The 22868-nt window shown below is 49.8% G+C and overlaps 1 protein-coding gene across 6 annotated transcripts in view; it reads left to right on the forward strand.

Moving 5' to 3' along the window:
* The window catches only part of POC1A (POC1 centriolar protein A), a 99849-nt gene that overhangs the window by 64529 nt on the left and 12452 nt on the right, over positions 1 to 22868 (forward strand). For all 6 annotated transcript variants that reach the window (XM_053219285.1, XM_027038875.2, XM_053219287.1 and 3 more), the window contains one exon: positions 14846 to 14989. In XM_053219285.1, the coding sequence (XP_053075260.1) occupies positions 14846 to 14989 (144 nt within the window). The remainder of the gene's footprint in view (positions 1 to 14845; positions 14990 to 22868) is intronic.

Here is a 22868-nt window from a genome sequence, read left to right on the forward strand (position 1 = left end):
TGGCAGGCTTTGCTCGTGTCCTGAGATGCTACACAAAATATGAATTGCCAAGCTTGGAAGTGATGCCTGGGTGTGGTCGTTGCCTCTAACACTCTCCATTGAACTAAGTGCAAGGAGAGTTTAAAATAGCCAGCCTTTGTTCCCGAGGTTTTAAAAATTCAACCCCAGTAGTTACAATGAGCTGTCTTCAAGTGGATCTATAAATAAACTGCTACTGTTCCTCTTTGTCACCGAGAGCTTCGGCGTCTTCCAGAGACGTCGGCTCTGCCGCTCATCTTCATTAGCTGCCTCTCATCTGTGGGGCAGCTGCAGCCAGCAGCAGGCTGGGCTGACAGCGTGTAGTTGTAATGACAGCAACACGTTCCCTCTTAAAAAGCCACATTTTAAAAGCCAAGATTAACTACACAGGGAAAGATGTATTTTCACATAGGAGAAACCTGGCAGAGAGGTCACCATCACCATTGATTAAGGTCAGCACCACTAATAATATGTCCTGTTCGCATGAGTTCTGTGATGTCAGGTATTTGGCTTTTGTGGTGTTCTTGTCAAAAATGCTAACCTCGATTCAATCCTGAGAAAACTTTGGACAGACCCTAATTGAGGGACATTTGACAACATAACTGATCAGTACTCTTTGAAAGTGTCAAGGTCGGGGCACCTGGGTGGCTCAGTCAGTTAAGCATCCGACTTCAGTTCAGGTCAGAGCCGTGTCTCCGTGCTGACCGCTCAGAGCCTGGAGGCTGCTTCAGATTCTGTGTCTCCCTCTCTGCCCCTCCCCTGCTCACGCTCTGTCTCTCAAAAATAAATAAATGTAAAAAATTAAAATTAAAAAAAAAATGAAAGTGTCAAGGTCATGAAAGACAAGAGAAAACTGAGGAGCTGACCTAGGTTGCAAAAGACCAAGGAGAAATAACTAAATGCAGCATGAGGTCCCAGATGGGATTCTGGAACAGCAGGATCCAAGGACATTAGTAGGAAAACTGGTGGAGCTCAAGTGGGGTCCTTAGTTTGGTTAATGGTATTGTCCCAAGATTAATTTCCTGGTCTGTTCATTGTACTAATGGTTATGTAAGACGTTAGCACTGGGGAAGCCTGGGGGAGGGATATATGGAAATTCTCTGTACTATTTTTTACAACTTTTTTCTAAGTCTAAAATTAGTTCAAAGCAGTTTAATTTTTTTAAAAGAAAGTCTCCAGTCAACACTGGGCTTTATAGCTCCCTCCCAGAGTGCCTCGGCCCAGGTGTTTGCTATGGAAGGGTAGGTGTTTCTGGCTCAAGGGAGGGGGTAGGTAACCCTGAGGTGCTAAGTGCGCAGCCTGGAGTGGGCCCTCAGTAACATTTGTGGAATGGAACTGAGCAAGAGCTGGCCCCAAGAGAAGCAGGTCATGTTCAGAGAGAATGAGCTGGCCGAGGTATTGGTCACTGGCATGGAGACTGTGCAGTGGCTTCATCTGGTTGTCTGTGTTGTCACTTGTGCGAATGCTTCAGAGGTGCATTGGCTCCAGGAACCCCCGGGCAGACTCAGCAGATGTCCTCTAGCATGAGCACAGGTCCGTGACCGGCCTGCCTTCTCCCGAGGCCTCTTGGGGTTGTGTGGAAGACTCTACCCCCACCGCTGCCCGGTTCCTCCTTGGCTCTGGCCCTGGCCCCCAGCTCTGCCTTGCGGCCCACTTGCGTGTGTTTCTGGCTATACTGGGTATGATGGCCTGGAGGGCTTCAGTGCCTAAAGGCCTGGGATGTTTCCCTGTTCCCTCAGAGCCCTTCCAGAGAGGAGGGCCAGGGACCCCCTCTGTGCCAAGGGAAGTTCTTGCTGTGTGATAGCCTGCTTGCTTTCTCATGGCCTCCACCCATTTGTAGTTGCTTAGCCTTCCTCTCCTGGCTCATCCTTGCTCCTTTCTCTCCAGAGTTTCCCTCACCTGGCTGTGTCCCTGCAGTGAGACAGACCTTTCCAGCTCCACTGCTTTCTCTTAGGGGCATATTTGGATGTCGGAATGACTTCCCAGGTCCTGCTTATCAAGGCAATGCTTTCACTCCTTTGAAAACTTTGGCTTTTATACATCAGCCCTCTTGTATGTGGGGCAGTACTTGGAAACTCCCAGAGAGTGTGGCTGGGGGATAGCCGGAGGTTGCGGGGGCTAGAGCCTGGGAGTGGCTGTTAGACCCTGGGTGTGGGGGCCTCAGTCTTGATTTGGGCCTGGGGGAGGAGGTGGGGCACCTTGGTTTGTGCAGTTAGCATCTCCCATGTGCCAGGCGCGTCTGTGAGTGACACAGGTGTGATAGGATGCCACCTGCCTCAAAGGGACCACTCCCTGAGGAGAGGACTGTGAGGTGAGAAAGTGCGCCCTGAGCTATCTGCAGTTCTAGGGTGGGTCGGGCACATGGATCCCTCATCCATTTTAGACCCATCCTTTGACCCCTTCACAATTCTCACTTCAAAGAATACTCTTTCCCCTTCCCATCAGTGGGGGCCTGGAATCAAAGGGTGGCTTTTAGACCCAAATGTGATCCATCGTTATGGAGCGTTTGATTCCATTCTGAGGCTGCCCTGTTGGCCCTAGGCCCCTGTGCCCCTGAGCCTGTTGGCTCCCTCTGTGCACACAGATGACCCGGCACCCCGCCTTCCTTGGGAGCCTACTGTGGGGAACACACGAAGGCACCCTGCACATTCATACTCTAGATGAAAGCCAACACAGTAACCAAATTCCATACTGATATTTAGGCTGGCTTGGAAGAACATTGGCAGGATTGCCGAACAATTAGATGATTTTAAGACACCAGAATTCCTCCTGGGTTCAGGGCTATGTTTAGAACCAGAAGTTTTCTCTCTTGTTGGACTCCAGGCCGGAACTCTAAATTATAGGGCAGACAAGACTGTTGTATATCTAGTCCACAAATATGTGTGGTGGATTCAGTACCAGGTTTCTTTTGAGCTCTGATTTGAGAAAATGGCCATGACTTTTTCCATTTGAAGAGCTGGAGAGGAGGGTGAGCTCAAGTGAGCTCCGTCCTATTTTCTGCTCTCCTTGCCAGCATCAGGTTTAGCAAACAGAGGCAGGCAGACATAGACACCTATTAACTTTTCATGAGGGCAAATTGTCAAAGCCAAAGGCCTGAGGCAAAGACTGTAAGAAACGTGTCCGTGAATCTCTGTACCTTCACTTAGCAGACTATGCAATAAGCAGTTGAATGAAAGATTAAGTTGAAAAGATTTAATCATGGTGCGTGTGTCTGTCCATTTCTTTCAGTTTTGTGCTCAGCCCTGTTTTGGAAACACAGTGACACACTTCAGTGTTTTTAGTGGGCGGTGGCCAGTCGGGCTGCTTCCTGGGTCTGTATGAGTTGGGTACCAATGAGGCAGCCTAGATCTTGGGCCCAGGTCACCTTCCTCTCCCTTTTGTGGTCCAGAGTCAAGCTGTGGACCAGTTCCTGGATACTTTTGTCTATTACAGTTTCAGTTTCCAGAATAGGCTGAGCAGGGGGCAAGGTCCAGTGTTAGAGATTGAGAGAAGAGGAGAAATTTCCATCTTGAACAGGTGTTAATAATTGACCACCCCACTTACCATAGTGGGGAGTTCTGTCACGTCGGCTCACAGCATCTTTGTGGTAAATCTCCAGCCACTACTGGCTGCAGGCCAGGTGTTTGCAGACCTTGCATGTTCATGACTGTCAAACTGCATAGGGACCCCTAAGTGGCTGGGGCCTAACATTCCATACACCTGGCAGCCGCTGCTTGGGAAATGCTGCCTGGGCACCTCCACTGATGACCAGGGAGATTGAGGCTTTGGGAATTAAACTGTACTGAAATGTGAGTCTGGTTTGGAACTATAATCACCATACCAATGGTGGACCTCATGGACCTCACCTGGAGCCTTCAGCCGTGGGTTTTGCCCCCTGGTGATGTCCAATGGAGACGTAGTGATTTTCACCTTGAGTACAGAGTGACTGTGATGGGTATGCAGTGTCATGATGGGCAGGTCGGGCTTCAGGGGCATTTCAGTTGTAACTGCATCTTTTTTTTTTTTTTTGAAGTCAGGCTTGCATGGGGTGCCTGGGTGGCTCAGTCGGTTGGGCGTCCAACTTCGGCTCAGGTCATGATCTCGCGGTTCATGGGTTCGAGCCCTGCATCAGGCTCTGTGCTGACAGCTTCCAGAGCCTGGAGCCTGCTTCGGATTCTGTGTCTCCCTCTCTCTCTGCCCCTCCCCAGCTCACACTCTGTCTCTCTCTCTTTCTCTCAAAAATAAATAAACATTAAAAAAATAAATAAAGTCAGGCTTGCTTATTTACTTATTTTAAAGCTTATTTATTTTGAGAGAGAGAGAGAGAGAGGGAGGGAGGGAGAATGAGTCCCAAGCAGGCTCTGCGCTGGCAGCATGGACCCCAATGCAGGGCTTGATCCCACAAACTGTGAGATTGTGACCTGAGCCAAAATCATGCATTTCATGCTCTACTGACTGAGCCAGCCATGAGCTCCAGCATTCACCATTAAAAAAAAAAACTGCTCTAGGAGTTTGGACAAACATATACAGTTATGTAATCACCACCACATTCAAGGTGCAGAATATTTCCATCATCCCAAAAGTTCCTTTTTGCCACTTTATATCAATCCACTCCTTCCACCTCCAGCCCCTGGCAACCACTAATCTGCTTTCTGTCACTACAGATTGGTTTGTGTTTTTCCGAATTTGATATAAATGGAATCATGTAGTTATATATTCTTTCTGGTCTGTCCCCCCCCCGCCCCCCCCCGCGCCCCACTCAGCCTAATTATTTTGAGATTCACCCTTGTTGTTAACATGTATCAGTAGTTCATTTGTTTTTAATGCTGAGGAGTACTCCATTGAATGGATTATAGCACATTTGTCTGCTGTTGTTGAACACTTGGGTTATTCCCAATTTTGGGCTATTACAAATAAAGTTGCTGTTAACTTTTATGTACTTACATTTCTATGGACATAATTTCCCTTTTTCTTGGGTACATACCTAGCTGTGGAATGGCTGGGACATATAGGTATATGTTTAGCCTGTCAAGTAATTATCAGACTGTTTTCGAAAGTGGTTGTACCATCTTACATTCTCCCCAGCAGTGTCTGAGTTTGAATTTCTCTAACCTCCTTGTCAGCACTTGGTATGGTCAGTCTTTTTAACTTTAGGCTGTTCTAATAGGTGTATACTGGTATCTTACTGTGATTTTAATTTGCATTTTGCTAACGACTAATGATGCAGAGCATCTTTTTATGTATCATTGCCATTTTTATATGTTCTTTGATGAAGTATCTGTTCACATCTTTGCGTATTTGTTTTTTGAATATTAGGGTTTTTTCTCATTGGTTTTGACAGTTCTAAAATATTCTTGATATGTGACTTATAAATATTTTCTCCCAATCTGTAGTTTGCGTTTTCATTTTCTTTATTTTTTAATTTTTTTTAATGTTTATTTTTTGAGAGACAGACACACAGAGTGTGAGCGGGGGAGAGGGAGAGAGAGAGGGAGACACAGAATCTGAAGCAGGTTCCAGGCTCTGAGCTGTCAGCACAGAGCCTGATGCCGGGCTTGAACTCAGGAACCGTGAGATCGTGACCTGAGCCGAAGTCGGACACCCAACCTACTGAGCCACCCAGGCACCCCTCTTTTTTTTTTTTAAGTTTATTTATTTATTTTGAGAGAGAGAGAGAAAGAGAGAGAGAGAGCGCACGCGCATGGGGAAGGGGCAGAGAGAGGGAGACAGAATCCCAAGCAGGCTCCGTGCAGGCAGTGCAGAGCCTGATGTGGGCTCAAACTTATGAACAATGAGATCATGACCTGAGCTGAAGTCGGACACTTAACTGACTGAGCCACCCAGGCGTCCTGAGTTTTCATTTTCTTAACTGTCTTTCAAATAGTAGTTTTAAATTTTAATGAAGTTCATTTTATCAGTGCTTTCTTTTATGGGCCATTCTTTCAGTGTCATATCTAAGAAATCTTTGCCTAATCCAAAGTTACAAAGATTTTCTCCTATGTTTTAGAAAAGAAAATTATACGAATACTATAGTTTTAGGTTTTACATGTAGATCTGTGATCCATTTTGAGTTACTTTTTGTATGTGGTGTAAACTATGTAACAGAGTTCATTGTTTTACATATGGATAGCCAGTTGTTCCTGCAACTGTCTTTACTAAGTTGTTTGTGTAACTGTGTTAAAAATTAATTGACCAGATATCTGTGGGTGTATTTCTGGACACTGTTTGTTCCATTGTTCTATTTGTCTGTCTTTTCACCAGTACCACGCTTGTCTTGGTTGCTGTAGCTTTAGACTAAGTCTTGAAATCAGGTAATGTGAATTTTCTCATTTTCTTCTTCTGTTCAAAATTGTTTTGGCTTCTCTAGTTGCTCTGCCTTTTCATACAGATTTTAGAATCAGCTTCTTGATTTCTGTAGTTGATTTCAGGGAGAATTGAGATCTTAATAACATTGAGCCTTCAGTATATAAACATGGTACTTCATTGATATTGGTCTTCTTTGATTTTACTCATCAACGTATGGTAGTTTTTTTGCATATATGTTATTAGACTTATATCTAAGCATTTTGTTGTGGGTTGAATGGTGGCCCCCCCAAAAGATATGTCTGTGACCTGACCCCCAGAACCTGCAATTGTGATTTTATTTGGGAAAAGGATCTTTGACGATGGAATTAATTGGCCCTAAATCCAATGACAAGTGTCCTTATAAGAGATACACAGAGAGAAGAAGATAAGGCCATGTGGAGATGGAGGTAGGGACTGGAGTTATGCATAAACTAGGGAATCCTGGAGCCACCAGAAGGTGGAAGAGGCAAGAACGGATTCTCCCTTAGTGCCTCCAGAGGGAAGGGATCTTGTTGATACCTTAATTTTGGATTTCTGTTCTCTAGAACTCTGAGAATAAATTTCTCTTGTTTTAAGCCATCAAGTGTGACAGTTTGTTAGAACAACCATAAGAAAGTAATAATAAAATTCATGAGGGGTGCCTGGGTGGCTCAATCGGTTAAGCATCTGACTCTTTGTTTCAGCTCAGGTCATGATTTCACAGTCTGTGAGATCAAGCCCCGAGTTAGGCTCCATGCTGACAGCATGAAGCCTACTTGGGATTCTCTCTCTCCTTCTCTCTCTGCCCTTCCCCCACTCATGCTTATGCACACTCTCTCTCAAAATAAATAAACTTTTTAAAAAATTCATGATTTTTGTGCTATTAAAAAGATAATGACCAAGGATTTTTGAAAATTAATGAAAGGTGTCAAACCATAGATCCAAAAACCTCAGAGAAAAGACAAGCAAGCTGAATAAAAAACAAAACTAAAACCCTGCACAAATTATATTGAAGTTTTTGAAAATCAAACATTAAGAGACAATCTTGAAAGTCTACAGGAAAGAGACATTATATACAGAGCTGGTCAAAGGTAAGAATCACAGACGAATTTTCATATGAAACTACACAATCCAGAAGACATTGAAGTAACATCTTAAAGCGTTGAAAGAAAAAACTGTCAACCCAGAATTCTGTACTTAGCAAAAATATCTCTTAAAAATGAAAGAGAAATAGACTTTTTTCGGACAAAAGCTGAAATAATTCACTACCAGCAAATTTGGTCTATAAGGAATGTCTCTTTTCTCTCTCCTTTCCTTCTGGAATTCCACTCATACATGTTAGACAATTTTATATTGTCTCACAGTTTATGGATGCTCTGTTCTGTTTTTTTCACCCCTATTATCTTTCAGTTTGAGGAATTGATCAATGTTTAAGGACATTGATTTATTTTCCTCAGCTGAGCTGAGCCTATAAATAGCCTGTCAAAGCCATTCTTCATCTCAGTTACTGGGTTTCTTATTTCTAGCATTTGCGTGGACTCTTTCTTGTAATTTCTACCTCCCTGGTGGAAATCCGGATCTGTCTGTGTGTATTGTCCACATTTTCCAATTGGACCTTTAACATGTTAGTCATTGTTATTTTAAATTGTATGTCTGATAGTACCAACATCGAAGTCCTCTGATTCTGCTGATTACTTTCTGTCTGACAGTGTCTTTTTCCTTGCCTTTTGTGTGTCTCGTAATTTTTGATTAAATGCTGTACATCATGGTTAGGACAGTAGAGACAGAAGTAAATAGTCTTATCAGGAGTTGAGCTGAGTTTAGTGTTACTGTGTACTTAGGTGAGGTCTGGGTGTTGGAGGGTTCTTCTCAATGTTCCTGCTCCACCCCCAGCTTTCAACCTTCCTTGGGGGCCTGTTCCTCAGAGGGCATCTATTTCCATGCTCTTACACCTCCCCTAGCAATAGGCTGCTGGTGCAAGGTTGTTGGTGCTGGCTAGCTTTGTTGCAAGTCTTCTCTGTTAGCCTGGCCCCAGCTTTAGTCTTAGACAGGCCCTATATCCCTGGGTCTTAGAAGTAGGGCATTCTTAGTAGCCCATCCCTTCCCTCAGCCTTAGGAAGCCTGAGTGATGTTGGCCCAGGATGGTTTCTTGCCTCTCCTCACCAGGGGCAGCGGGGTTTTATCTTTGCTCATCTCCCAATAACTTATGGGTTTTGTTCTGTAGGAGAGAAGGGTCCTGTTAGGGTTTCATGCCTTTACCATGTCAGCTGCCTTCCTCTGGGTTTGCACCCTCAGGGATGGTTTTCTTCCATCTCCTGCCCTGCCGCCAATCTTTGTCATGAATTCCCAGTGGAGGTCTGTGAAAAACTTGTGAGTGGATGCAAACTCCATTTGTGTCTGTGGTTCCCAGGGGTTCTTCACTCTCACACTCTCTATACTCAGCCTCTAGCAGTTTGTTGGCTTAACTCAGTTCTTCTTACCCACTTATATAGCACCCAGTGCCCCTTCCTCCCGTGCTTTGCCATAGGTGAGCTGATGTTCACTTCCTGTTTTCCTTAGATGAGTCTGCCTTTCCTTAGATTTCAGGCTAGCTGTTTGCTTTGTGACTTCAGTTCTCTGATTTAAGAAAGTTTTGGATTGCTATTCTTGCAATTGCTATATTGTAATTCTTTTGGATTGCTAGTCTTTTTCTTGTTAGGATGGGGTTAATGTTTTACCCAACTTTCTACATCCTAGGCAGAGGCTCCTTATCCATATCTGCATCTTGATGATGAATAAGTGAGACCATAGTCAGTCCAGATGGGTTGACTTCTTGTCACAAGGAAGACCTGCAGGCTATTTTGTTGTTGTGTTTTTTAATGAAAATTTATGGTTAGTGACCCATGTGTTTAAGTGACTGAGATCAACCACAGATATTTCTTCAGTTTCTACTGTGTGCAAAGTGTGAGTTCCTGGTGGCATGTGATAGGCTGGCAGCAGCAGAAACTGAGACAAGCAATTTAACCTACTATGAGAGCCCAGGATCCCACACCAGGGTGGGGTGAGAGGGGACCCCTACACACCCCAAATGAGATTTCCACAGTTAAACAGATTTGTCTTTTCTGAGTTTTCACCTTTTTTAAAAAAAATTTTTTTAGTGTTTTATTTATTTTTGAGAGAGAGAGTGAGAGCATGCAAGTGGGGGGGGGAGAGAGAGAGAGAGAGAGAGAGAGAGAGAGAGAGAGAATCTCAAGCAGGCTCCATGCTGTCTGTGTAGAGCCCAATGCGGGGCTCTATCTCACAAACCGTGAAAGCATGACCTGAGCTGAAATCAAGAGTCGGATGCTTAATCAAGTGAGTCACTCCAGTCAGGTGCCTTCCCCCCCACTTTTTTTTTAATGTTTGTGTATTTATTTTGAGAGAGAGAGTACAAGCAGGGGAGGAACAGAGAGAGGGAGAGAATAGAGAATCCCTAGCAGGCCCCAGCACTGTCAGCATAGAGCCCGACGCAAGGATCGATCCTATGAACTGAACCATGATATCACGACCTGAGCTGAAATTAAGAATTGGACGCTTAACCAACTAAGCTACCCCACCTTTTTTTTATTTTGATGTTAAGCTGTTTATATTTGGGGTGCCTGGGTGGCTCAGTCAGTTGAGTAGCTGACTCTTGATTTCTGCTCAAGTTATGATCCCAGGGTCATGGGATCAATCCCTGTGTCAGGCTCCGTGCTGAGTGTGGAATCTGCTTAAGATTCTCTCTGTCTCCCTCTGTCCCTCTCCCCCACTGGCACACTCTCTCTCCCTCTTTCTCTAAAATAAAAAATAACAATAATAAATAATGAGATGTTTATATTTGGCACAAGTGAAAGATGACAACTTGGTACAGCTCTGTAGGTATGTACATGTAGGCTAATGTGACTTTACTCATGCATGCTATGCCTGCGAACCACCAGGCAGGGCCCCAGGACCCTTTGATGTTGAATGGGCAAAGCACTGATAGGATTTTCCTCCTTCAGTGCTGCTCCAGTTATTCCATCACTATCATTACTCACGGCCCTGGCGCGTGTGTCCCTTCCCACTCTTGTTTGTCATCTTATCTCTGCTTATCGCTTGTTTGCCAAGCTCTGGGAAATACCACATCTCCAGGGTGCTGGAGTGCAGGTGAGTGGCCACGATGCTGTGTCAGGTGGGGCTGTTGGCCCTTTGCCTGGGAAGGTTTCATTACACAGGAATGTCACCGTGGTGGGCTTGGCTCTTTGAGGCATCCAGTGTGTGTGGAGGGCCCGCTCTGTGTTCAGCTCTGTGCCAGGCAGGCATTCCAGGGCAGGTGGGTGGAGGAATGACGCAAAAAGTGTTAAACACAGGATGTAAGAGAAGCTGGGCGTGTGGAAGCAAAACTGCAGGCCATGTCACCTGTCAGTAGCTGCCTGATGTCAGGGAACTGCCTGTACTTTGGGTTCTGATCTCAGCTCCATCGTTTCCTGGGTGACTTCGAGCAAGATTCTTACCTCCCTGAGCCTCCTTCCCCATCTGAAAAATAAGGTTAAGGGGAACCTGGGTGACTCATTTGGTTAAGCGTCTGACTCTTGGTTTCTGCTCAGGTCATGATCTCACAGGTTCATGGGTTTGAGCCCCACGTTGGGCTCCGTGCTGCCAGCTTGGAGCCTGCTTGGGATTTTCTCTCCCCACCCCCCACCCCGGCCTCAAAAATAAATAAATAAACTTAAAAAAAAAAAAGAAAGAAAAAAGAAGGTTACTAACACCTGCTATGAAGGGCCCCTATAAGGATTAAGTGAAGTGACATGTATAAACGCTGGCACATGGTAGGTAATAAGTAGACAGCAGTGACTGCCATCTTTATATGCCGGCCTGGTGGTGTGTTAAGTGCTATAATGTCCACTGTTGAGAGAGGACAAGGAAGCAGAAAAGGGCCATGTCCTGGTGGACAGGGACCAAACGGCGTGGCCGGAGGAATAGCCTGGGGCAGGCAGGACCCTGGACCTTGTGAGTGAGGCTTGAGGCTGGGAACCTTCCAACAGTCACTTTCTTTCTGAGCCTCAGTCTCCTTTATTGTATAATGGACGCAGCCTGTGAAGCTTGGAGTAGGTGGGAAAACACGGTGGTTCCTGCTTTCCTTTCCTCCCAAGGCTACCTCCCTGACTTGACACATGACTGCTGTCCTCAGTGCACCTTTGGAGCTGGCTCGGTTTTGGCTCAGAAGGAGGGTTCCTGTTGCGAGTCAGTGGTGCTCCCTCCTCCCGCCACCCCCCCCCCCCCCATCACTGGGCTTCCAGAGACTCCGCTCAGCACTGTCAGTTTCTGGGCCGTTTTTCAGAAACACTCAGAATTTCCATTCCATCTTTCCCAGGCAGCAGGCAGCGCCCGTCTGACCACTCCTCAAGGATGCTGGCTGTCGGGACAGAGGGCTGCCTGACTCCCACCCTCCTTCTCATGGCCTCTCCTGAGGGAGCCACGGGGAACTCACTGTCCAAAGGAAGAGTGTGCGTGTCCAAAAGGTGGGGGTCCTTTGGAAGTAGTGGGCACAGGGCCGTGGCTACTTCTCAAGAAAGGTCCACTGATGATTTCAGATAAGTGCCTTTCACAGCCCAGCCCTTTGTGGGGCAGGCCCAATCATCACCCCCATCTTGCAGATGAGGAGGTGGAGGCCCAGGGAGGTTAAGCCTCTTGCCCAGGGCCACCTTGCCGGTGAGTGGTGGAGCTTGATGTGAGCCAAGCCTGAGTCCCTGCTCATCCTCTCTGCACTCTGCTGTGTCTCCTGACATTGCCACCTGGGTCTGGGGGCTGCTGCAGTGAGGTAGCAGCTGGTCAAGCCTTCTGAAATGTTTCCTTTCGGAATGGACTTCTGGGTAGACATTGGGATCTAACATTGTGTGCCAGTCTCTGTCAATAACTAGTGTTGTGGTTGAACCGCCCCTTAGTTCTTATATGATTATAAGACTCCCATCAGCAGTAACCATCAGGAAACTTTGAAAAAATAAAGGTTTATTACTTTCAGTACCTAGAAATAGCACACGTGAGGCCACACGACATGGTTGAGGTTGGCGGGTAGAGAGAGTGGGCACTCATAGGCCTAGGGTTCTACTTTTATTGGGATTGAAGGTAGGGGCCTAGGAATTTTAAGGGCTCACTCTTTATTGGTGGATTTGAAACTTAAGAGTGGGAATTTAAGAAAAAACAAGTGGTCCAATGGTCAGTTATCAAAAATCTACCAAGATCTCTAAGACAAAGGAGCCTCTGCAGTGGGAGGTGGCCTGGCTCTTTATCTGGTCGTGTGCTGGCAATGTGTTTATTCAAGATAGCCCTTTTCCAGCGGATGCCTCTTTGAAGTGGATGCCTGAGCAGTCAAGCTGAAGTCAAGCACTCGCATTACAAAAAAGAAGAGGAAAAAAAAAAAACAAAAAACACCCACAACTGTCAGGGCTTTCACTAGCCAAGGGCATTGATTCCTAGAGGCCTGGAACCCCAGCCCTGGTGGGCTAGGGTCTTACAAAACGGCTGTAGCACCACAGCAGACACGCACACGATGGGTTTGCACACATGGCACTGTTCCTGTTTTCAAGAATGTGTCTCACATTCACTTTCTTTGTAACCTCCAAAGCCTGTATTTGTCCAGGTTCAAATGGACGTGGACTGGAGAGTTTGTTATCTATGAGATTGGAACACTTTCCTAATAAAGGAAGATATGCAGTAGGGTCCATGTGCTAAATTGCCCTCCTTGGCTGGTTGGGAATCATCTCCTGGGGTGATACTTTTCAAGGACTCTGATGTCCACCCAGGTGAGCATGTCCAGGGCAGAGCGTCTTTCTAGGGCTCGGCCACTGTGGGTTCATCCAAGAGATGGGGAGACTCAGAGATGCAAGCTAGGTGCTGGTGGCAGGTACGCAGGCAGCCGTGTTGGGGTGAGACAGTGGACAGGTGTGCAGGCATCCGAGGTGAGCCCCCGTCATAACTAGTATACTCCACTGGCCATGGCATTGAGGGGTGGAGGGGTGCCAGGTAGAGTAGCCTTCGCTCTGTGGTATCTGGGTAGTTGGCAAGCTCTAAACTCAGTAATGTCCTAGATTCAGAAGGTAGAGGGGTGATGAGTGTGGGCAGGAGAAAGAGGGACATAGACGCATGGATGGGCAGCCAGCAGGCCCTGTGGGCAGGCCAGCATTGATCCATCCCACTCATGTGTCCTGGTCCTGGGGATGCAGTGGCTGGGGTGGGGCAGCCACAGGCATGTGGGAGTACAGAGGAGCTTCTGATCAGGAGTTCAGGGTTGCAAAGTGAGTGGAGGACAGGATGCTGGGGCCAGGGGAAAGGAAGGGCAGATGAGGGCCCTTGGGAGGCCTCCCAATAGGGAGGACTTGGGAGTTGGGCTAGAGGGTACAGAAGCAGGAGGGGAGCTGTGAAAGGAGGTAGGCTGAAGCGGGGTGCCTTGTCAAGGGGCTTGAATTTTCTCCCAAAGGCAGCAGAGAGCCCTGGAGGACTAGCAAAGTCAGGGAGTAATGTGGTGACATTTGGGATGGCTGTTAGTGAGGTCATGGTTTAAAGCCCTGAGCCCTAAGTGTAGCTGCATTTATGGGTTACTGGGGCCTTTGGGCCAGGCCAAGAGTGTGAGCCTCACCAAATATGTCATGTCCACAGAGGAATTGGAGGCTCCAAGACCAAACTGGGGCATCTGCTGACTGTGTCCTTGGGAATCCCACCCTGCACAGCACTTCCTAGGTTAGGAGAGGCATTCATCTGTGTGCAGACTGGTGCCTGAATTTGGGGGGACACATGTAGGACTGGGATGAGTCCCCTTAGGAAATCACTTGTGCTCAGTGGTTGTGGGGGGTGGCGTGGACAGAGGTTAGGATGGCTTCTGCGTTTGGGAGCAGAAGGATCTTAGGCAGAAACACTGATTCCTCACATTCCCGGAATCCTGTCTAAAGAGCCCAGGGTGCCTGTCCTGTGGATTCTGACTCCCACCAGCCATCTGGCCAGGATGTTCACACAGAATGCCTGTTTTCCCAGGGGATGTGCACTAGGGCGGGATTAGAACATCCCCCCGGTTCTAGGCTATCCCTGCGCTGGGGGGTGGGGAATTGGCATTGATCTGACCAGGAAGAGGGGTGGCTTCAGAGCCAGGCTGGGCTTCAGGGTCTCTGGACTCTGAGAGGCCTACTGGGGGGTGTAGGCTGCTTGAAGAGCCAGCAGCTGGCCTGGCCGCCCTGATGGCCACCAGGAGCCAGCGGAGTGCACTCACCGGCCCACCCGCACATCCCTCCCAGGCCCCTCTGGCCCACATTGCCAAATGCTCTGATTGCACTCCTCACTCACAGCCTCTGCTTAGAAAGGAAGTCCTGGAAGGGGGCATGTGGCCCGGTTGTGGGAGTATCCCCTCACTGTGTTTCCCGCCAATATTTGGAACTCATTTTCTCCAGTTTACTGGTGGTTTTTTACTTCATCCTTCAGAGGGGCTGTTCCTTCCTCTGTTGTTTCTTTAAGCACTGAATGAAGACTGAAGGACTCCCTTTCTTTTCGTTGTCTTTAGCCAGAAATGGATTTCCCTGTCCCTCCAGGCAGAGGCAGGAGTCAGGAGTCGGTGCAGAGCCAGCCCCAGGAGCCCATCAGCATGCCCCAGACGCTGACCAGCACGTTGGAGCACATCGTGGGCCAGCTGGACGTCCTCACCCAGGTAGGCCCTGACGTGTGTTCACCCCACCGTCTGCACTTGACCTGGCATTTGGACCATTTGGAGTTGGCCAGCAAGTGCTGGATTTTTAAAAAACATAATCATAATGGACCTACTTTCTAGGCCAAATTAATGAAATTGCAGTGCCTGCCCTGAGATCCTGGCTCTCAGAACCATCCAAGCCCCGGCCAGGCCACTGGACCCTAAAATCAGCAGTGCTAGATCCTGCCAGGGTATGCCCTCCCAGGGCTGGCCTGGGCTGCAGCAGAGCTTTGGAGGAAACACTGTCCATTCATCCTGCTCATCACCGGGTGGGCACTCCAGGGACGTGCCAGGGAACTGTAAGCAGTGAGTCAAGGCGTCTGGGAGCCCAGGCTCTGGGTTTGAGCTGGCACTGCTCCTTATCCTCCAAGCAACCTTGGCAAAATCCCTTAGGCTCTCTAAGCCCTGGTGGGTTCCTCTGTGATGTGCAGTGGTCATGGACTCCACATCCCATGTTTGTGGTCAGGATCAAAGGAGATGAATCTGTGGGAAGTGTTTGGCTTATGCCTGGCTCTAGGTAGCTGCTCAATAAATGTTAGCTGTGTGCTGACCACCATCGTCAAGATGGACGTGGGCCCCGGCCTCTGGAGCACGTGTACATCTGTCAGGTCCCAATACAGAATTGTAGCGCAGCAGTTTCCGTAAGAGCAAAATGCCCTGGCGAAAGGTGGCAGCCAATACCAGGGGCGTGAGAGCAGTGCTGGCAGAGGGAGCAGCCTGCCTGCAGGACTGGAGGGGGCCATGGGCACATCCAGGCAATGGGCAAAAGGCCCAGTGTGGCTGACATGGGGCATATTGGGGGGGGGGGGGGCGGTGGCAAGGCAGGATTTAAAGGTCCTCAGACCCTTCCCCGCCTAGGCTATGGGTGCAGACAGCCTTTTCCTATGCCAGCTCATGGGTAGAGCAAGGGTGTGGGAAGAAGGCAAAGGACCCTTGAATCTCTGACGGAGATGGAGCTGAAGTGGTGTGGCATCCTTTCCCTCCCTCTGGAGCCCACCCGGTGATGAGGCTCACTTGGATCTGGGGCCAAGTGAGAAAAGCTCTTCTCCGTCATGTCACGTGGTCCACGGAGTGTCACAGCATCCCGGCTGGTGCTGCACACCTTGGGCCCAGTGAAGGAAGGACATTTGAAGGGAAAGGCCAGGCATCAGTGGCTGGAGGCCGGGGGAACTGCGGGCACCTCATACAGACATTTTGGAAAATCTGTTAACCCTTGAGAAGGCACGTGCTAAGAGAGAAGTATGAGCAACATGCACATCCCCCACCTCAGATGCGTCAGAAACTGCCAAGCCTGCCTCATGTTCTTCACAGCCTTGTCAAGTGAGAGATCAGGGGAGGTGGAATCAATTAGAACTTTATAGGATAAAATTGGAAATTAAGTCTGAGAAGATGGTTAAAAATAGCTTCATTGGATCACTTCTTTGGAGTATAGCACTAAAAGCATTTCCCGTTGCTGTATTTCAGGAGTGCACATGGGAGGTTTTGTTATGTGTTAGCAGTTCAGAGTGTGATAGTAACTTTGTAAGAAACTGGCATCACAGAGAATAATGAAGGCTCTCTTGTGGCCTGGGCCTCTGGCCCGGGGTCTGGATGACTGTAGCACCCTCGTCCTACCTCAGGCTGTCCAGCCCCTTGGTGGATCCAAACAGCACTCCACCCTCAACCAGATGCCAGGCCCATCAGCCAGTCACCTGCTTTGCCAAATTGTGTGCATTCCTGAATGCCACCAAGTGAGACATGTTCCTGATGGACTTGACACATCCTGAGGAAACTTGGGTTCCACAGATGAAGCCCCCACTTGAGGCCTCAGCCCATTTCAAAGTGGTAGGAGTTGCATTTGTGCTAATTAGATGCTGTCTTTGAGCTTGGTCACTGGTTTTTTTCAGGTCTACCTCCTCTCCTGGATTTGGGGCTCTAGCTGAGGTGTCCTAGCCACAGCCAGAGCTGTCCCCAGTGGCGTTGGGAGTTCCCTCCTCTTGGGACCAGCCTGGCTGTGGGCAGTCCCCTCTCTGGAGGCTCCTCTGAGGCCTAGAGCCAGGTAACCCTGCTGTGTGTAGCTACCTATGCAGGTTGCTCAGCGGCCTCTGAGCCTCCTTGGTCTGTAGGTATTGACACATGCTGCCCCCCTCAGTGAATGCTCCTCACCATCCCAGTGTGCCTCTCTGCTCTGGAGAGGTGCTGTCAGCCACCCCAACAGTGACTCACACTTCACAGTCGTCTGAATTATGCTATTCTCTATCTCACCGCTTCGCTGCCCTTCCCCGCCCCCCCCCCCCCCCCCCCAAGGAAGTCTACTTCAAAGAGGCTTCTGAGAGGGAAGCTGCCTTCCAGGTCCTTCGGTCGTCCATCCTGCAGAATATCCTCCAGGGAAGCACTGTGGGGGCTGCAGTGACTGGGGATGTTTACTGAGTGAGTCACAGAGCCTCCAGCCCCTGGGTGATATGAGCAAGACACCCCGTTGTGGAAGCTCACAGTCCTCAGAGCCTGGCTTCCTGCTCAACAGGCTGGTGTGGCCCAGTGATTGAGTCTTCCTCTCTGGATGTTCGTAGCCCATTTACACCAGTGTGAAGGCCCAGGACCTGTTCTCAGTCCTCTTCAGTGGCACCTCTGTGCAAAGCAGAGACCCGGAGGTTGGGCAGCTGAGTGTGCCATGGAGAGATGCGACTCAGCTTGCTTGGGTCAAGATCTCAGTAACCTTGGGCAAGGTACTTAACCTCTGTGCCTCAGTTTCCAAGTCTGGAATACAGAATGATAATAGTACCCGCTTATGGGCTTCTTGTGAGGATTAGATGCATCGGCTTGTGTGAGGCTCTTTGGGTGGTGTCCAGCAGCGCCATGTACTGCCCCTTGTCATTATTCATGGCCTGGCAGAGGTGGCGGGGGGATCCCAGCAGCACAAGAAATAGCTCTCCCGGCTCCCCACTACCTCCCTGCCCAGGAGAGCCATTCCTCAGCCCTCACAGTGGGGGTGGCAAGTTCCCTTCATTCCTTGAGCCCTTTCTGTGTCTGGGGCCAGTGAGCGAGCCGGGTGGCTTCCCTCCCAGGCCAGGCCACAAGGCCTGTCATCCCAAGGAAAGCAACATGCCCTTAGGGCATGTGCAGCATCCAAAATGCAGCCCTTTGACTCCCGATTTGGGGTTGTACCATTTTGTTGTTGTTTTTACTTTTTTTTTTTTAATGCTTATTTATTTTTAAGAGAGAGAGATTGTGAGTAGGGGAGGGGCAGAAAGAGAGGGAGACAGAGGATTCAAAGCAGGCTCTGCACTGACAGCAGAGAGCCTGACTTGGGGCTCGAACCCACAACCTGTGAGATCATGACCTGAGCTGAAGTCAGAAGTTTAACCGACTGGGTCACCCAGGCACCCCTTTACCATTTTATTTCTTTAGGAACACCTTTTCTATAAAGTGCATATGTTGTTTTTCAAAAGTGTATCCATTCAGGGAGATAACTTTGGAACACGTTACAAGGTTCACAGGCCTTTGGCCATCCCCGGAGCAGGTGTGCTGTCTGGACCGGCCTGGCCTGGCAGGGAGTTGTTTTAGATGGGAAGTCTGCAGAGTGTGGGGTCATGTCCTCATTGCCGTCCTCCTCCTCCTCCTGCCATCTGGCTGAGACCTGTAGCTTTCCAAGGGCTCTCCTTCGTGGCCCTCATGTCATCCTCCCACTTGGTGCCCAGCAGCTGGCACCATGCCAGGTGTGGATAGGGTGAAAGTAACTGCTTGTGCATGGGCCAGCCCCAGGGGCCACTCAGCCTGGGGCTTCCCCTGCTAGACAGTTTTCATGTGGTCAGGAATGGCTTCATCCAGGAGTCCGTCTGCAAGCCAAACTTGATCTTCCTGAAAGTTACGGCCAGATGTTCTTGCTCTGTGATTACAGAGCCGGGCAACCCTCAGGTCCCTGGCCAGAGAGCATACCCCTTGCCATGGCCCTTCTTTATATAGGAGACACCCCTCCTTACTCCTGTGAGTTTGCTGTTGAGGGCTTCACGGATTCCTCCACTGAGAGCTCCTGGGGACCCTGATCCCAGCTGGATGCCATGTTCTGAACAGCTGGGGTCTCTCTGGTCTTACACATCCCTACCAGCTCCGGGGAGCAGAGTGAGCCACCTGCCCATCAGCCTGGACACACCTGCCCTCCTGGATTTGAGGACCAACCCCACCATTAATCACCTGGGTGACTTTAGGCAGGTGACATTGCTCCCCAGAGCCTTAGTTTCCTCCCTCGTAAAGCGGGGACAGCCGAGCCAGCTTATGTCCTCTGAGCACTGTTGGGAAGCCCTTGGTTAGCAGGACCGGCACCAGCTATTTCATAAAGCACAGCACGAAGTCGACGTGCTCCCAGGAGAATGTGGGAAAGTACCAGGGTGGCCAGGTGACACAGGAGTGTCAGGAGTGGACATTCCACAGGCCTCTGCAACTGCTGGACTTGAGTCCCAGGAATGCTCTTGAGCTGCCAGTGAGACTCTAGTGGTCTGGCTAGGCGCTAGGACAACAGAGAGAAAAGGAAGAGATCTTTCCCCAGATCCAGGAAGGGGAGCCCAGGAGGTGATGGGGAACTGAGGTGCCCAGGGGCTGTTGAAAATCAGGGATGGGTCATGGGGCCCATTAGATGGGAGCCTTGAACCCAGACCCAGGCCCTGGGCCAAGATTGAAGCCCTTCAAAGTTGTATACTTACTGTGATAGCTGTTCTTTGAATCCAGTTATCTTAATGGTTGTTGAAAAAAGTATTTCCTAATAATGGGGTTTAGGTTTCTCTTTAGCGACTTTTTGCTCCTCAAAACCCCATCATGGGAATTCTCAGGAACTCCTGGGGCTGAGGTCCTGAGTGGGGGGCTGTGTACCCCCTCTTTCTCTTGTGACCCTGTCCATACATACACACACACACACACACACACACACACGCACCTGTCCTATGGCTACCATGGGTTACTGACCTGCTGGACCTGCCCCAAGTCTTCTCTTCCTGAGAAAGGTGGCTTGACCTTGGAGGCCTGTGGGATCCAGAGAAAAGCCCTGACCAGGAGTCAGAAGCCCTAGCTGCTCTGACCCAGCTTTGCCTGTTTCCATCTGTGTGGATCTGAGTAAACCTTGGTTTTCCATCTCTATACAGGGGAGCCTTTAGGCACTGCCCATCTACCTGTCCCGTGGGATGGGCAACAGAGGTCAGCACCGCACGTGAGGCCAGGACTTCCCTCAGGTCCTTCTTTCCATGAGTTGCCTTTATATCTCCCCTTCCCTGGAAGAAGGACTCCAGGGTGGGCCCTGTGGCTGCCAGGGCTGCCTGCCTGGTGATAGGCATTCAGCATGCATCCAGACAGAGGCCGTGACCTTTCCCCTCATGTTCTTGTGGGGGTGCGTCAGGCGATCTAGGGGTCCTTTTCACAGATGCTGGAAGACTCACCAATGAGCAGGGAGAGGCTGCTTTCCACAACTAGCCTCACTGCATGAGCTCACCTCCCGGGTTGGCTCCCTTTGCTTCCTTTGCGGACTCCTGAGTGACAGAGGTTTGGGTGGTGTCTGGGAGTTCCAGAGTCCCTCAGTCTTCCTCAAGGGTAAGGGGTGGGGCACAGAGGCGTGGACAGTGCCCAGGAGCTGGGGAGGCTGCAGCGAGGGGCCCCGGCCCAACAAGCGGCTTGGTGGTTTTGCCTCAGAAGCCCACAGCAGAGTTATTTTCGACTCCAGTTTCACATCTTGCTGCTTTTTAAAAATACCAAGCCATGAAAATTCCTGCTCCAACTATGTTTTTTTTATGGCACCCGTGCTTCAGGCTGGCCACAGCCATGCTGTGATGTCACGTTCAGGTTCCTGTGACTCACTGGGGGCTGCTGGGCTCCAGGACTAGAACATGCGTGCAGTGGGAAGCAGGCGGGGGCAGGCCCACCCAGCCCTGCCAGTCTGGGTCTCCTGACGTTTGAGTTTGTGAAATATCCAGGTTGTTGTAGCTCCGCTGACCTAACTCAACAAGGCTAAGAACTTTTTTCTGTGAGCTTTGGGGAATTGGATAGAATGGCCTGTTTGTTTTGAGACATCCTGGCCTTCCCCCCTCAACCGCCCATGTCCTGGGGGTTCCCTATTTGATGCGCCGCTTGTGTGAGGTGCCTAGTTTCATGCTGGTGGGGAAGGTGGGAGCACAGGGTCTGCTCTCGCATGGGCCGAGCTGCCTGACCACTCTGTGGGGCTCTTGGTGTACCTCTTCCCTGGGCAGACTAGCTGTTGTTTGTGCAGACACACTCCAGATTTTAAAACAGTTCTGCCATTTTAGCTGGGGGCCAGCCCTCTCAGGTGCGCCCAGACTCAACTGGTTAGGAAGGTATAGAGTAAAAGGTACCCTGCCCAGCCACCCCCACGCCCCCGCCAGGATCCCTGTTTATAGGGCGTGTGCAGCCCCTATATCGCTCACACATACGGCCAGTGGCGTGGGGGTGGTGGTTGCTGGTTTCCACAAAAGTGGACCCTCTCTCCACAGCACATCTGGCCACCGGGCCTGCACAGTCCATAGGTCGTCTGGCTGTCCTCCTCTGTATAGACATTCAAGAATTACCCTTGGACCAAAGTCAGGTTCAGGACAGCCTGAACTCCTGTCCCTTGGGGTTTGGAGATGAGAGACTTGTTTTTCTTCTGTCAAGAAGCTGCTTCCTGGGGACAGGACACTCTCTGGTCTGTGTCAGAAGCGTACTTGAGGTCTCACTAGCCAGTTGCAGAGGGGCTGGGCCCTGACCCTTCCCCAACTCTGTCACTCTTTTTTGGCAGTTTATCCACAGGCTCCCCTGGCTTTGCAAAAAGCAAAGGCTGGTGCTGCTAGCAGCACTCAAAGGCAGGACAGTCTCAAGCTCCGTCTTCTCTGCCATCTGTGGTTGTGGCAAAGAGCACCCCTCCCCAGAGAAGCTGAAGAGGGAAGGCCCCTGCTCACCAGATGGGCTTAGGGTGGCTGCCTCTAGGGCCTCTAGGGCCTGGGAATGTTCACAGTCTTCCGAGATTTCTCCTGTGAGGCCCTGAGCAGGCCTGGAGAGCTGGGGGTGGGGGCACAGGGGCTGGAGCCGGATAACAAGGCTCATGCAGGGGCATCTCATTCAGACTGACTGGGATTACTCTAGAGGAGGGGAGATGTGGACCCCAGATGGTTTGCTCTCACTCCTCTGCGGACCCACGGGCCTTCCAAGGAAGGGTTAAGTACAGGCCACAAGAAGGGGCCTATGAGGATTCTGGTTGTGAAAGGCAGTCCCAAAGAGGCCTTCATGGCTCCGTGATGAACCAAGTCACAGCTGACCCTGTGGCCGTTTGGCACTCTCCTGCCACTAGAGCAGGGTCAGAGAAAGCTAGAGTCAGGTCTGCCACTTCCTTCGCCCGCCCTGTGGAGGGCCCTCTCTGGGCCTGGACTGTCAGTACAGACCCTCTCCCTGGGTGGAGGAGAAAAAACAGAAAGAAGCTTTAAACTCAGTGGGACATGGCTTTTAGGGGAGCGGTTTCATGTCCCCCTTTCTGATCTGGGCCCAGTTGGTGGCTCTAGAAAACCATCCAAGATGAGAGGCTAGGTTTCCTCCATGGATCGCTGGGTCCTTGGCAGGGCAGGGGGGAGCCTGTGAGCCCTTCTTCCCTGAGGTGGTCCTGTCGGGCTGGGGCCACAGCCTGACTTGCCAGGCTGTACTGAGGCCTCCAGGAGGCTACCTGACAGTCTCTCTGACTTGGGATGATTGTGTTTTATCAAGTTGTGGTAAATTAACTAACACTTTGGATTATGGATTGTTGGGAAAGTCGACTTCTGAAGAAATGGAATGCAGAAGGTGGCCAAAGCCAAGGTTCACAGCCCGTGCTCAGCCCTGTTTGGACTCACCACGGAGT

Source organism: Acinonyx jubatus, chromosome A2 (assembly GCF_027475565.1).
Source record: "Acinonyx jubatus isolate Ajub_Pintada_27869175 chromosome A2, VMU_Ajub_asm_v1.0, whole genome shotgun sequence".
NCBI classification, from domain to species: Eukaryota; Metazoa; Chordata; class Mammalia; order Carnivora; family Felidae; genus Acinonyx; species Acinonyx jubatus.